The sequence below is a fragment of the Rana temporaria genome, chromosome 1, assembly GCF_905171775.1.
Source record: "Rana temporaria chromosome 1, aRanTem1.1, whole genome shotgun sequence".
Taxonomy (NCBI): Eukaryota; Metazoa; Chordata; class Amphibia; order Anura; family Ranidae; genus Rana; species Rana temporaria.
The window spans coordinates 217,291,551-217,305,558 of NC_053489.1; the positions used below are offsets into that span (position 1 = coordinate 217,291,551).

General features: G+C 41.8%; 1 protein-coding gene across 7 annotated transcripts in view; it reads left to right on the forward strand.

Moving 5' to 3' along the window:
* Positions 1-14,008, forward strand: part of CIT (citron rho-interacting serine/threonine kinase) — a 224,681-nt gene that overhangs the window by 145,405 nt on the left and 65,268 nt on the right. For 6 of the 7 annotated variants that reach the window (XM_040350498.1, XM_040350533.1, XM_040350515.1 and 3 more), the window contains 3 exons: positions 5,874-6,021; positions 6,137-6,241; positions 9,838-9,978. In XM_040350498.1, coding sequence (XP_040206432.1) covers positions 5,874-6,021; positions 6,137-6,241; positions 9,838-9,978 — 394 coding nt within the window. The remainder of the gene's footprint in view (positions 1-5,873; positions 6,022-6,136; positions 6,242-9,837; positions 9,979-14,008) is intronic. The other variant, XM_040350523.1, reaches the window with a different exon arrangement.

Consider the following 14,008-nt stretch of genomic DNA (forward strand, 5'->3'; position numbering starts at 1 on the left):
TAGACTTCCTGTATGACTATCTCCCAGTATCCATCCACCACCATATAGTCATTATTATGGTTGCTAGGTGTCCTGTGATGTACTCCAAAAAAAGGATTTTACAGGTAAGTATGTCGAAAAAATCCCATTTTTTTTTTCTCCTGAATAAAATATGCATTTATTAATTTTTGTCAAAAGCTGAACTTATCCTTCAAAGATGCTACTTGTAGCAAGATCACCCATGTTTCTCAGCAGAAGAAACCTAAGGAACACACTATGAAGTATTCTTCCTCTCTGACTAGATTCTTAACCCTGAACACTATTAAGTATCAAGTTTCTGCCCTTTGTCTCCTGATTCTGAGACCTCTGGCCTCCAAACCCTTGATTAAAACCTTAGTATACTTAATCCATACTGGATGAAGCTCCCTATTCAGTCCCCAGTGACTCTGTGGGACCTAAATATGGTCCTCTGCACTTTAGAAATGGCCATTTGAACCAATTACACACATTCCTCTATCTACTCTCACCTACAAGGTGTTTTTTCTTGTAGCCATCATCAGGTGTCTGAACTGGCAGCCTTAGCCTGTAAAGAACTCCTTTTTGGTTGTGCACAGGGTTTGGGTGGTGTGGGATCCCAGGACTCCCTTTTTCCTAAGGTAGTTTCTGCCTTTTACCTTAATTAGGACATTGTTCTTCCATCTATCTGTCCTGCTCTTGTTCACCAAGAGGAAACGTTCCTTCATAGTAGTTCGTTTGGCTGTGAGAATCTATCAGCAATGTGCAATTCATCTTTAGGCTTTAGTATCAACCAAAGGTTTAAAGTGAATGTAAGCCCTCTCCTATACCCAATTAAGTGAACAGCCTCAGATGATGCACAGGGATGAAACCAATCTTCCTACTAATCAATAGATAAGGGGCAGGTGATTACCTATTGAGGAGAGTGGTGGGACTTCCTGTCCCACTTCCTCCTTCCGCCCAGGGACCGCTTAGGCGATACATCATACACCATATCGCCTACAGTGACCCTTCCCTGTAGGCGATTGCCTGGGACACGTGACAGGTCCCAAGCGATCGCCTGACCAATCAGTGCGCAGTGAATGCCCGGCCGTGAAGCCGAAAGCTGTCACGGCTGGGTGCCCACACATAGAATGTAGACGCCGGCCGGAGAGGGGGGGGGGGGAGAGCGGAGTTCCAGCAGGCGCGTCGCTGGACCGTGGAGCAGGTGAGTGTCTGTTTATTAAAAGCCAGCAGCTACACTTTTTGTAGCTGCTGACTTTTAATAAACAGTAAAAAAGCCTGAAACTCCCCTTTAAGCCCCCAGCGACTCACTTGACCTGGTGATGTCCCTTCAGCCTTCTTAGGCTGATGATGCAGAGCACAGTGGAGTCTTGAAAAGGCTGAAGTGATGTCACCACACCATGTGACATGCTGCAGCCTTGCTCCACCCATGACCATGTAGAGGGGAAGGAGGAAAAAGTCACATGACCCAGAATGAAGCTTTATCTGGAATTTTTTTGTTTATGTTTACATTATAAATGAATTGCTGAGGGTGTGCCTCATGTAGAAGATGTGAGAAACCTAAACCCTGGGTTTAGAACCACTTTTAAGTAAGAATACACATTGCTTCAAAATGGGAAACAATACCGCGCTGTCTCTTTAAGATGAAAAGTGCAGCAGCTAACACCGCAAATAGATCAATAATTGCAACAAAGGAACATAGAAAAACGTTCACCGCTAAATAAATGACAAAATATCTAATAACAGATATCAAAAATTGTAAATCGATCTATTGTAGACCACATGTGTCCACCGTAGTGAAAAGACTCATAAGGAGACTAAATGTGCAATTCATTTAGTCACAATTAGAATGTGTTCATTCACTTAACAATTGGATTGTTTCACGGACTTTGTTTGCACATTTAGTCTCCTTATGAGTCTTTTCACTACGGTGGACACATGTGGTGTTGTCTACAATAGATTTATTTAAAATTTTTGATATCTGTTCTTATATATTTTGTCATTTATTTAGCGCTGCAGATTTTTCTAAATACACATTGCTTACCTGTCCCTTTGGACCCCCTGGTGTACTTGCTTGGGGCCATTGACGCTGAAACGTTCCCAAATGGAATGTATTATTTGATGACTATACTGATGTATCTAGCTAGAAAGCTCATTGCACGATACTGGATGGCACCTGAAGTGCCTACAGGGAAGCAATGGATCTCTTATGTTAATTCCCTACTCCTTAGAGAACGGCTGGTATACAGCCGCAGGAAGGTAGTGGGTAGTTTTGCTACTATATGGCAATCTTGGCTGAGGGATATTAGCCTTGCGCCACCACAATTGGTAAAGGACAGATTTTGCATGTAGTGACCCTGTGTGGTCAATGGAGGGGAGGGTGGAGAATCAGATCTGGGAGAAATGTATTGATGGAAGAAACGACTCGTGTTTTCCAGATATAACGTGGCACGGAGGCACTGGGTGTAGTTTTGGGGTTGAGGGGGATCCAAAAATGTAGATGTATGTAAATTGTTACGGATAATGTAAAATCATATAGACATATGACTTAAGATGTTTTGTATTTGTATTGTTCCATATGATCAAATGCACTGGTTATATATGTATTATGTGAGCAAATGCTGGAATAAAAAGGTTTTGATATAAAAAAAGAATACACATCGCTCTTCTATATAGACTAGATCTTTTTAGCCTTGACTTCAGTTTAAAACTTGCCGATCTTCTAAGACATCTGCTTATGGATTTTCTGCCTTTGACCCTTTCAAGGATAATAAAAACTTTTGTGATCCGACCACATTTTGAAGTTTTGGTATGCACCTGGTAAATTGTTTTTAAAAATACCATGAATATTTTTAAATGCAGTTAAGTTGAGGTTTAGAGTCGGTTCACACTAGGGCGACACGACTTCCAGCGCGACTTTCAGAGGCGACTCCGACACGACTTGAACATGAACCACAGGGCGATCTGGGGCGATTTACAACACGACTTGAAGTCGTCTCCGGCTAGGTTCACACTGCTGCAAATTCAAAATCGCGGTAAAATCGCGATTTCGCGGCTGCGGTTTTGCCGCGATTTAAGAGACATCTGTGCAGGGTTCAATGTAAATCGCGGCCCAAAATCGCAAAAAGTAGTACAGGAAATACTTTTTGAAATCGGTGCGGCGTCGCACCGATTAGGACGGTGCCATTGCCGCCGATTTGAGATGCGATTTGACATGTGAAATCGCATCTCAAATCGTACCCAGTGTGAACCTGGGCTCAAGGACAGGAGACTTTCCAGTGGCCAATAAAACAACAATCAGCTCTGGGAGAGGGGGGGGCAGGAGAGGTTTGCCTGAGAGGTTTGCCTGAGAAATGTATGTTATCTTCCTGGAAAGTCGCTTCAGTTAAGACAGTGATCAGACTTGGATCAGACTTGGAGGCGACTTCCATTGAAATCAATGGGTACAAATCGCCTACAAGTCGGATTGAAGTAGTACAGGAACCTTTTCTGAAGTCGGATCGCCTTGAGTCGTGTGTATTAACACCGCTCCCATTCACTTACATTGTTTTTCGCTACAGCGCGACTTGGGACGACTTGAGGCGACATGAAGTCGGATCGCAAGTCGCCCCAGTGTGAACCGGCTCTCAGTTTGTTTAATGCATAACATATTTTGTATTATTATTCCAAATATTATCACTAATTTTTTCTTTCCAGTTATGCCTAGTACAGGTAACTCAAATATATTTTATGTTCATACATATGCTAGCACTGTATTGTTGATAAACAAGTGTGTATGTTTTAGATTTCGAAATATTAGGCATTTTCCAGGTCAGTAGCTATATATTCATCGGCTGGTGTGGGATTGTACAGGAGGGTCTTTGCAAACGGGTTAAACAAAAAAGACGAGACTTCTAGGCTAAAAGCTGCAGGCACTTACAAACTGACGAAAAAATTAAGATACCAATAATTGTAAATAGGAAGCACATTAAAGGGGAGTTCCAGCCAATTTGTATGTTTATTAAAAGTCAGCAGCTACACAAAGTGTAGCTGCTGGCTTTTAATAAACAGACACTTACCTGCTCCAGCGACGCGACGGCCGGGGCTCCGCTCCTCTCCCCCCCTCCCCGGCCAGCGTCTTCATTGTCACTGTGGGCACCCGGCCGTGACAGCTTTCGGCTTCACGGCCGGGCACCCACTGCGCATTCGCGAGCGGCACTGCGCTGCGCCGTGTAATTGGCCAGGAGATCGCCTAGGACCTGTGACGTGTCCTAGGCGATCGCCTACAGCAGCCCCTTCCTGTAGGCGATTAAGCTTAATCGCCTACAGGAAGGAGGAAGTGGGACAGGAAGTCCCACTCTTCCTGAAGCCCCCACTCCCCCCCCCCCCCAAAATTACATGCCAAATGTGGCATGTAAGGGGGTGAGGAGTGGGATAAGCGGAAGTTCCAAATTTGGGTGGAACTCCTCTTTAAACACTGTTACAGCTCATTAATTTTAATTATTTATGTACACATGTGCAGTCTGACTGGGTGTGTGGTGAGGGTAAATTTCCTCATTATCTATTTGCTACTATCACAATGGCCCTGATAAGCTCTCATTGTGATGGTAGGGTCCACTTCTACATGTGTCTGACAAGGGGCATGAGCAACACATAACAAACTAAGGCCCTGGGATTGTTTACATTCTTTCAAGTCCATGCCATAACACAGCTACAGCGGTGGCCCTTGAAAGAGTTGATTATGCTCTATATTTGATTGGCAACCACTCGGAGAAGTCACCAGTCAAATTTTCCATCTCCCCCCCACAGTGCTCTGCAGCCCAGCTCTGGATACTACAGTGATTTCCATTGTGTGCTTCAGGTGGCAGCACAGAACTTTATTTAACATCCTTGGTGGTGTATCGGATACCTGCTCCCCTCACCACACATTAGGATTCCCTACGCTTTCACTACTGGACCTCCGAGCCTGCAGGAGGAACAGGTATTCAAACACCTAGAGGTGTGAAATATCTCCAGTTTCCAGGATGCAGTAAAGTGTCTGTATATGAAGACATAGGCTGTTGAAAAGACAAGTATACATGAACTCCTTTACAAGTGGCCCTCTGGTGACAAGGTCACTTTAATTACTGGATGGGGTTAAAAAAATAAATTAAATAAAAATGCAGCTACCATTGCTGCTGGTATGTATTTGAAGGTGCAGGATACGGAACTGTCATCTTTGCTCCTTCAGTACTTAGGCTGGCCATACATTATACAATTTTCTTTTAGATTTACCAAAACCATATAATATGAGGTCAAACCTAAATACTTTAAATTTCTATGCAATCAGGCAGGCCCTTGTACTATATAGTTGACAGTAAATCTAAAGGTAATTGAATAAGAAAATTGTATAATGTATGGCCAGCTTTACAGTGACCTATTATGCATATGGATGTTCAGGCCAGTGATTCATCAAGCAAATACAAGTGGGATGAAATGAAATGAAAGCCCTTGAGCTTATTTTTTAATACAAATTAGCCATTGGAATGCTCATATTTTTTGTTCTGATAAAGGAAACTCTATACCTGAGCTGTCCTCTTGTGTGGGCTCTATCCATTATTTATGGGCTCAATTTTTTTTATGTGTTACCCCCAAGGTCACCAAGTATATAAGTACCACTAGTAGTAAATGTACTACAGTTTGAAAACACTGAATTTTTACATTGGAAGGAATTTTAAAAAAAAGTCGGCCTTGTGACATAACTTTTCAGGTTTAAAGTTTCCAAAGGCTCAGGTGTAAAAGGTGAACACGAACTGTTCCTGATAATGTTTAATCTGATCAAGAGGTGAATGTATTATGTTATTATTGAATTTTATTGTTCATATGCAGAATCCTATGATATGGGTAATGTATCATAGTTTTTCATCTAGAGTACGAGCTGATCAACGTAGTACCGAGTCTCGCCAGATGGTGGAGCTGGCAGTCAAGGAACACAAAGCAGAAATTTTGGCACTTCAGCAGGCATTAAAAGATCAGAAACTCAAGACAGAAAGTTTGTCTGATAAGGTCAGTCAGTTTGGGGTATGCATTTGGTGGGGGATATAAGCTCTTTTGGCTAGCACCCTTGTTCTGTTTTTTTTATTTGTTTGTTTTTTTCTGAATTTATTTTCTACTTGTGTAGCTGAATGATTTAGAGAAGAAGCATACAATGCTGGAAATGAATGCACGAAGCTTACAACAGAAATTGGAGACTGAGCGAGAACTTAAGCAGAGGCTTCTGGAAGAGGTATGTTACTCCTCTCCAGTAATAAAGAATAATGGAGACCGTGCCTACAATGCTTGTCACCAGGGTGGGAGGCACTTCCTTTCCCAAGAGCATCATCACTTGCATCCATCTTCAGTTTTTTTTTTTTTTTTTTATGTTGAAGAAAATTGTTATAGGTGGATAAAAGTATAATTAAAAAAAATGTTTCTTGCCTAAAACAGATGACCTCAATTTACATACATTTACAGTGCCTTGAAAAAGTATTCTTATCCCTTGAAATTTCCCACATTTTGTCATGTTACAACCAAAAACATAAATGTATTGTATTGGGATAGACAAACACAAAGTGGCACAACATTGTAAAGTAGAAGGAAAACTATAAATGGTCTTCAAATTTATTTTTACAAATAAATATGTGAAAAGTGTGGCATGCACTTGTATTCAGCCCCCCTGAGTCATTACTTTGTAGAACCACCTTTTGCTGCAATTACAACTGCAAGTCTTTTTGGGATGTCTCTATCAGCTTTGCACATCTAGAGAGTGACATTTTTTCCCATTCTTTTTTTGCAAAATATCTCAAGCTCTGTCAGATTGGATGGAGAGTGCCTTTGACAGCAATTTTCAAGTCTTGCCACAGATTCTCAATTGGTTTTAGGTCTGGACTTTGGCTGGGCCATTCTAACACATGAATATGCTTTTATCTAAACCATTCCATTGTAGCTCTGGCTGTATGTTTAGGGTTGTTGTCCTGCTGGATGGTGAATCTCCGCCCCAGTCTCAAGTCTTTTACAGACTCGAACAGGTTTTCTTCCAAGATTGCCCTGTATTTAGCTCCATCCATCTTCCCATCAACCCTGACCAGCTTCCCTGTTCCTGCTGAAGAAAAGCATCTCCACAACATGATGCTGCAACCACCATGTTTCACAGTGGGGATGGTGTGCTCAGTGTGATGTGTAGTGTTAGTTTTTCGTCACACATAGCGTTTTGCTTTCAGGCCAAAAAGTAAAATGTTGGTGTCATCTGACCAGAGCCCCTTCTTCCACATGTTTTATGTGTCCCTCACATGACTTCTTGCAAACTGCGAGCATGACTTCTAATGGCTTTCTTTTTAACAATGGCTTTGGTGTGCACAATTTGTGGAGTGCACGACTAATAGTTGTCCTGTGGACAGATTCCCCCTCCTGAGCTGTGGATCTCTGCAGCTCCTCCAGAGTTACAATGGGCCTCTTGGCTGCTTCGCTGATTAATGCTCTCCTTGCCTGGCCTGTCAGTTTAGGTGGATGGCCATGTCTTGGTAGGTTTGCAGTTGTGCCATACTCTTTCCATTGTCGAATGATGGTTTGAACAGTGCTCTGTGAGATGTTTAAAGCTTGGGATATTATTTTATAACCTAACCCTGCTTTAAACTTCTCCACAACTTTATCCCTGACCTGTCTGGTGTGTTTCTTGGTTTTCATGATGCTGTTTGTGCGCTACGGTTCTCTAACAAACCTCTGAGGGCTTTACAGAACAGCTGTTGTTTCACTATACAGAGACTAAATTACACACATGTGGACTCTGTGTACTATTTAGGTGACTTCTGAAAGCAATTGTTTTTACTAGATTTTAGTTGGGGGTATCGGAGTAAAGGGGGCTGAACATAAATGCACGCCACACTTTTCAGGTATTTTTTTTGTAAAAAAAAAAAAAAATTGAAAACCATTTATAATTGTCCTTCCATTTCACGATGATGTGCCACTTTGTGTTGGTCTATCACATAAAATCCCAATAAAATTTACGTTTTTGGTTGTGACATGAAACAATATGGAACATTTCAAAGGGTATGAATAATTTTTCAGGGCACTGTATGTCCTCAAAAAAGGGCAAACCTTTTCTGTCTTTTTTTGCAGATATAAGTGGGTTTGGGTGTAAGTGAATGCAAATAGACTTATGTCTGTTTATATACATTTAATGTGGTTTAGTCTGGATTTGTCTAAAAACTGACAGATGGATTCAGAGTGAACATTTGTGTGGAAGGGACCTTAATTTATTTTTACACGGATGAAGTCTTCAGATGGAGCAATCATGCTTTGAATTGGCAAAACGAGCAGATATACATACCTCCCAACAGTCCTTGACTATCAGCCTACTTCGCTGTCCTCTGTACAGGGGCTGTGTTCAACAAAGGCTCTGCCCCTAGTTTTCATATGAACAAGTGGAAAGTGGACTCCAGGATTTGTATATGATCAAGCTTCACTGGTTTATTCATATGTAAGGCTGAGGGAAGCTCCTCCTCAGCTCCAGTCACATTGCACAGCCAAATTCCTGCTGCCACTGCAGCTTTCCATTGCATCGGTTTAGTAAGACAACAGGGGTATTTGTCTGTACTGGTGGGGAGGGGGTCTTTATTGGAGGGACATGTATGTACTGATTGGGAGGGGGGAGGTTTGTAAAGCAGGAAGTGGAGTCTGTACTGGTGGGAAAGGGGAGAAGCTTTGTACTGTGGGGAGAAAGGAGGGTCTGCACTGGATGGGGGGGGGTCAATATTTTTTGGGAGGTAGAGTGTAAATTATATTGGGGTTGGGAGAGGATTCTGTACTGTAGGGGTGGTCCGTACTGTAAGACACTGGGGCTGTGGGGGAGATCTGTATTTGGGTGGGGGGGGGGGGGATTTGTGATTGTACACAACGACCCTGAAGTTTTTGCATCACACACTCCTGACCCCTGTAGTCCTGACCCCTGCACTGTGTGTTATGCACTCCTAAACCTTGCTTTCTGAGTGTTCTGCACTCCAGACCTTTGTACCCTGTGAATTACTCACGACTTGATCTTGTACGATACACCCTGTACTTGTTGTGTACATAATATACTCCTGATCACTGCACTCAAAGAACTGCGGGAGCATATAGTGTGCTTAAAGTCAGGATGTGTGTAGAAAAGCATAAATGATCAATTCCATTTTTTTAAATTGGTATGCAGAAGTTTGCACGTCTATTAGATTCCCAATTGTGGCCCAGTCATTAATGGATATTTTTGGGGGTAAATTAATGGTGGCATATGTGTGCTTTGTATACAGTGAGTAGTCGCAACAGGGTTGCAGTACTTGGCAGAAAGGTCAGTGTCAAATGATGGTTTCCATGACAACTGTGTTTGCAGTGTAATTAGCGTTTCACTGAATTCTTTGAAGAAGGTTTTGGGTCTAGAAATAGGCTGTACTAAAAGTTGCACCTAGCTAAACAAATACATAAACAATTTTATTAAATAACAATACCTTCTTGCATGCGCTTCTGTCATTAATATGATAAATCTTCCAGTGCCAGGTATGTCTTTAAACCACACCCATATCTTAATGCTCACTTTTTGCTGACCATGCCAATTTTTCGCACCACTTAATATTCCTTCTAAATTTTTCCTTTTAGTTTTGTCAAGTTCAAAAGTTGGGAGGTATGAATATATGCCTTTTTTTTTAGTTGATACTAGTGTCTCTTTTTTTTTATTTCCATTATGGGTGTATGTTCTTTTTCTGTTACATAATATTGTAAATGTTCTTGGTGGCAGAGACCAACTTAAATGGTTCTGTAAAATAAATAAAGAAGTACTTTTCCATCTAATGAAATGTCCTGTTTTATGGGGAGTAGCAAGCCAAGTTACAACAACAAATGGATCTTCAGAAGAATCACATCTTCCGTTTGACCCAAGGACTTCAGGAAGCCCTGGATCGCGCAGACTTGCTGAAAACGGAGAGAAGTGACTTAGAATATCAGCTAGAAAATATGCAGGTAAGATTTCTGATCCACACTAGAATAGGCTGATTCTGCAAATTCAGGTTTCTTTGTTGATGGTACATTCACCTCTTTCAATGGTTCAGGGATGGCAAATCAACAACAAAAGTCACACATTCATAGATAAATAGTTCACACTTAATTTTTTCCACACGCCTCTCCTGTACATACTGCACACTCCTCTCCTGTACATACTGTAACCTAACCTTACTCTCCACACTCCTCTCCTGTACATACTGTAACCCAACCTTACCCTTCACACTCTACATACTGCCAACTAACTTTCTCTCCACACTCCTCTCCTGTACATACCGCCCCCCGTCATACCATCCACACTCCTCTCCTGTACATACTGCCCACTTTCATACTTTCCACACTCCTCTGCTGTGCATACTGCCCACTGTCATACCCTCCACACTCCTCTGCTGTGCATACTGCCCACTGTCATACCCTCCACACTCCTCTCCTGTACATACTGCCCACTTTCATACCCTCCACACTCCTCTGCTGTGCATACTGCCCACTGTCATACCCCCCACACTCCTTCAACTGAAGGAAATCTTCTCAGTCCTCATATTTTGTTCTGCCCATTATTAGTACTTATTTAATTTTGTGATTACTACTGTGATATATAGAGGAACATCTCAGCTACTCTAAATATAGCACTTGTAAAAAAAAAAGTGTCCCTTAAATTTTTTTTTTTTTGAAATGTTGGCAACTATGCACTTAGGCACTGCCCAAGGGCTACCGGGTCAGTAGGGGGCCCCATGAGAGGCTTTTGGGATCCTGTGATAATTAAGCGGTAGTAAACTTTGCTAACATTACTACTTTTTAGAGGCCCTGAGGTAGGTTCTGCCATAGTGTACAAATATGCACAGCATATTAGCACATTAGGGTACACTTAAATTGTCAGACTGAGCCCTCCAGTGCTGCGCTGTGATCAGTCTGGCGGGTCCCGGGCACTTTCATCTTCACCCGGTCTTCCTTCTGAGCTCTGTGCCTTCGGTCACTTGCCTTGGCTGGGCTGCATTGATGTCAATCCCATACATGCTCATGCGCATCCTCTCCCTCTCCTCCCCCCTTTCTCTCTCATCCTCCCTCCCTTACCCCTCACCCCTCCTCTCTTTCTCTCATCCTCTCTCTCTCTTTAATTTAATTTGTTATAACAAAGAAATGTGTATATTTATTATTTATAAAAGGCCCACCAAAATCCTCAGCACCAGGCCCATGATGCAAAATGAAGTAAAAACTTTCTGGACTTCATCATTAAAAACGATGTTGCCCACACACCATTGTTTTTGAAAAGTTATGAACAAAGCGCGGTGATGTATAACACGTACGACGGCACTCTAAAGGGGAAGTTTCTGTTCGCCTTTGGGCTGCTTTTAGCTGATTCCTTGTTAGTAAAAGACGATTTGCGGCTTTTTTGTCTGTTACAGCGTGATGAATGTGCTTACTCCATTATGAACGGTAGTTTTACCAGAATGAGCGCTCCCGTCTCATAACTTGCTTCTGGGCATGCGCGGGTTTAAAACGTCGTTTTTGCCCATGCAAGATAATTTTTTACAACACGAAAAATGACATTTTTTCAGAAGATGAAAAACGATGTGAAGCCCACACACGATCATTTTAAATGACGTTTTTAAAAACGTCGTTTTTTTTCATGCCGAAAAATGATCGTGTGTACGCGGGATTACTCTAAAATACTTACATTTTTGTTTGCTTTTAACATTTGATTTTGAAATTAATGGACTTTCTCAAATGAAACCACATATACTTAGATTGTTGGATAAAAAATGGTCCATCCATTTTTTTTTTGTCACTGCATTTGAAAACGGACGTCGATTTGGCATCAAAAACAATTATGAAATTCAACTAACTTTTTTTAAACTAAAAAATGTGCACAAAATTCTAATAGTGTATGGCCAGCTTTACTCTGGCAGCCTATCTGGATCTTCTCCTTGACTTAGTCAGGTCTGTCTTCCTTGCAGTCAACATTACTCGCTGCAATCTCATTGTAGCCTGCTGTAAATCTTTTTTTCTTTATCGTATATGACAGGAAGCTTAATTCTTAGACTAATTGCTTGTGTTCCATCTCCAGGCCATGAATGCTGGCAAAACACAAAGCTGCAATACAGGCCTGAAAAACCCTCACACTTACAGCATGCCTTCATTTATATGCTAGTGTCCTTTGGAGATTACCATTTATCATTCCCTGTTGAGAGAATTTAAAATTTTCTTTTCCCTTTAATGCTCTGTTCACACAAAGGAGTCTTGAGTCGCGGGCAGAATCGCTGCGATTTAGCCCGTAATTTTCGAAACACCCTTTTATAATGTCAAATCGCATATCAGCGTGTTCATTGAAATGAATGACACCTAAAAACACGGGGTCATTCTGCCACGATTGTCATGCGACAAATCGTCGCTCAAAATAAGTTCTGGGAATGTTTTTGCGCGTCGTGGGATTTGGTTTTTGCGGTGGCAGCGTGATTTATCGTGTGACAATTGTGGCAGAATCACGCCACGTTTTTAGGTGCCATTGAAATGAATGCCACTTGGCATGCTGATGTGCGTTTTGACATTTTAACATCCCTTTTCAAAATTGCAGGCAGAATCGCAGCAATTCCGCCCTTGATTCAAAATGCCTATGTGTGAATGAAGCCTTACTGTTTCTTTTTTTTATAAGCTTCTCAGAAGTTTCTCCTTTAGGGTATGGCATTTGAGTATTAAAGAATAACTAAAGGCAAATCTTCTTTTTTTAATTCTAGTTTTGGATAAAGTGGAAAGGGATCAGGTATTTATTGATGTCTGTGCCAAGGGAGATTCACACTCCCCATTTCTCCTGTTTACTATTATTAACAAAAGAAAATCCCAGATTTTGGATTATCCCCAGAACATGTATAGTGCGGATATTTTTAGATCGGGATGCTTGTTCTGGTGAGCCTTGTTGCAACAAGTGATTCCCTCACTTTAGAGGCATTTGCTCTCACTTCTTGTTTTGACTATGGGTGTACAGCAGAGCAGAGATCGGCATCACAGGTCTGGATGGGGGTGGGAACTGCTGACATTAACGTTTCAGATTAACAAGATGGCGATTGGTTGCTAGCATCACCTAGCATCCAATCACCTGCTGTTTAATGTAAAACGTTAACTCCAGCGGTTCCCGCCCCCCATTCAGCCTTGTAATACAGGCCGCTTGGCGCTGTCCAATGAAGAGGATAGCAGCGCATAATGTCCGCTGGGTGTCCTTGAATTAATCACGAGCACTGACATTTAGCGGTGGCGGGCCGGGTGCTAGCCACGGGTTGCCGACCCCTAGTCTGGGGGGAGGGGAGTATGGGATGTACTAGCAGATTTACATACACCAACACCTTGAAGCCAAACTCCAGCTTACTCTGCAGGTACATAAAAAGTTAAAGCACATTTTTATTTTATTTTTGATTAAAGGTTTTACACTTATAAATAAAAGCTTTTCATTGTTGGTGCCCAAGTCAGTAGTAAATGGTTTGTCTCAAGACTCTAGCTGCTATATTTGCAGTAGAGCTTATTCTGTTTAAAAACAGACTTACTGACAGAATCACTAGGTAAAAACAAATGTAAGAAAGCCTAAAAAAACAAATGCAGACACATCTAAGAATTGGTATGCTGCAATACAAATTTTTGCGTTTTGGGTTTAATAGCACTTTAACACTACAGAACTTTGGTTGGATTTTGAACCTCAAAAAGTCAGCTTTGACTTCTTATCCAGTGGAGTACCTGGGCCTAGTCCTTGACACGGTTGTATTCCCAAGTGCGGGTGAAGGTCCTGAGATAACATGAGAAACCCTCAATTTTTTTCTACACAAGTTCTAACCTTATTGGGGGCTTCCCTGGAAAGCGGTCCTGTATGCCCAGATTTACTTTAGGCCATTGCAGCTCAACATTCTGGAGGCTTGTAACAAACAGATTCACTCTTTGGATCTCACCATGCATCTGACCAGCAAGACCAAGTTAGCTGAGGAGTGGCAGATTTTCAACACAGCGCTGG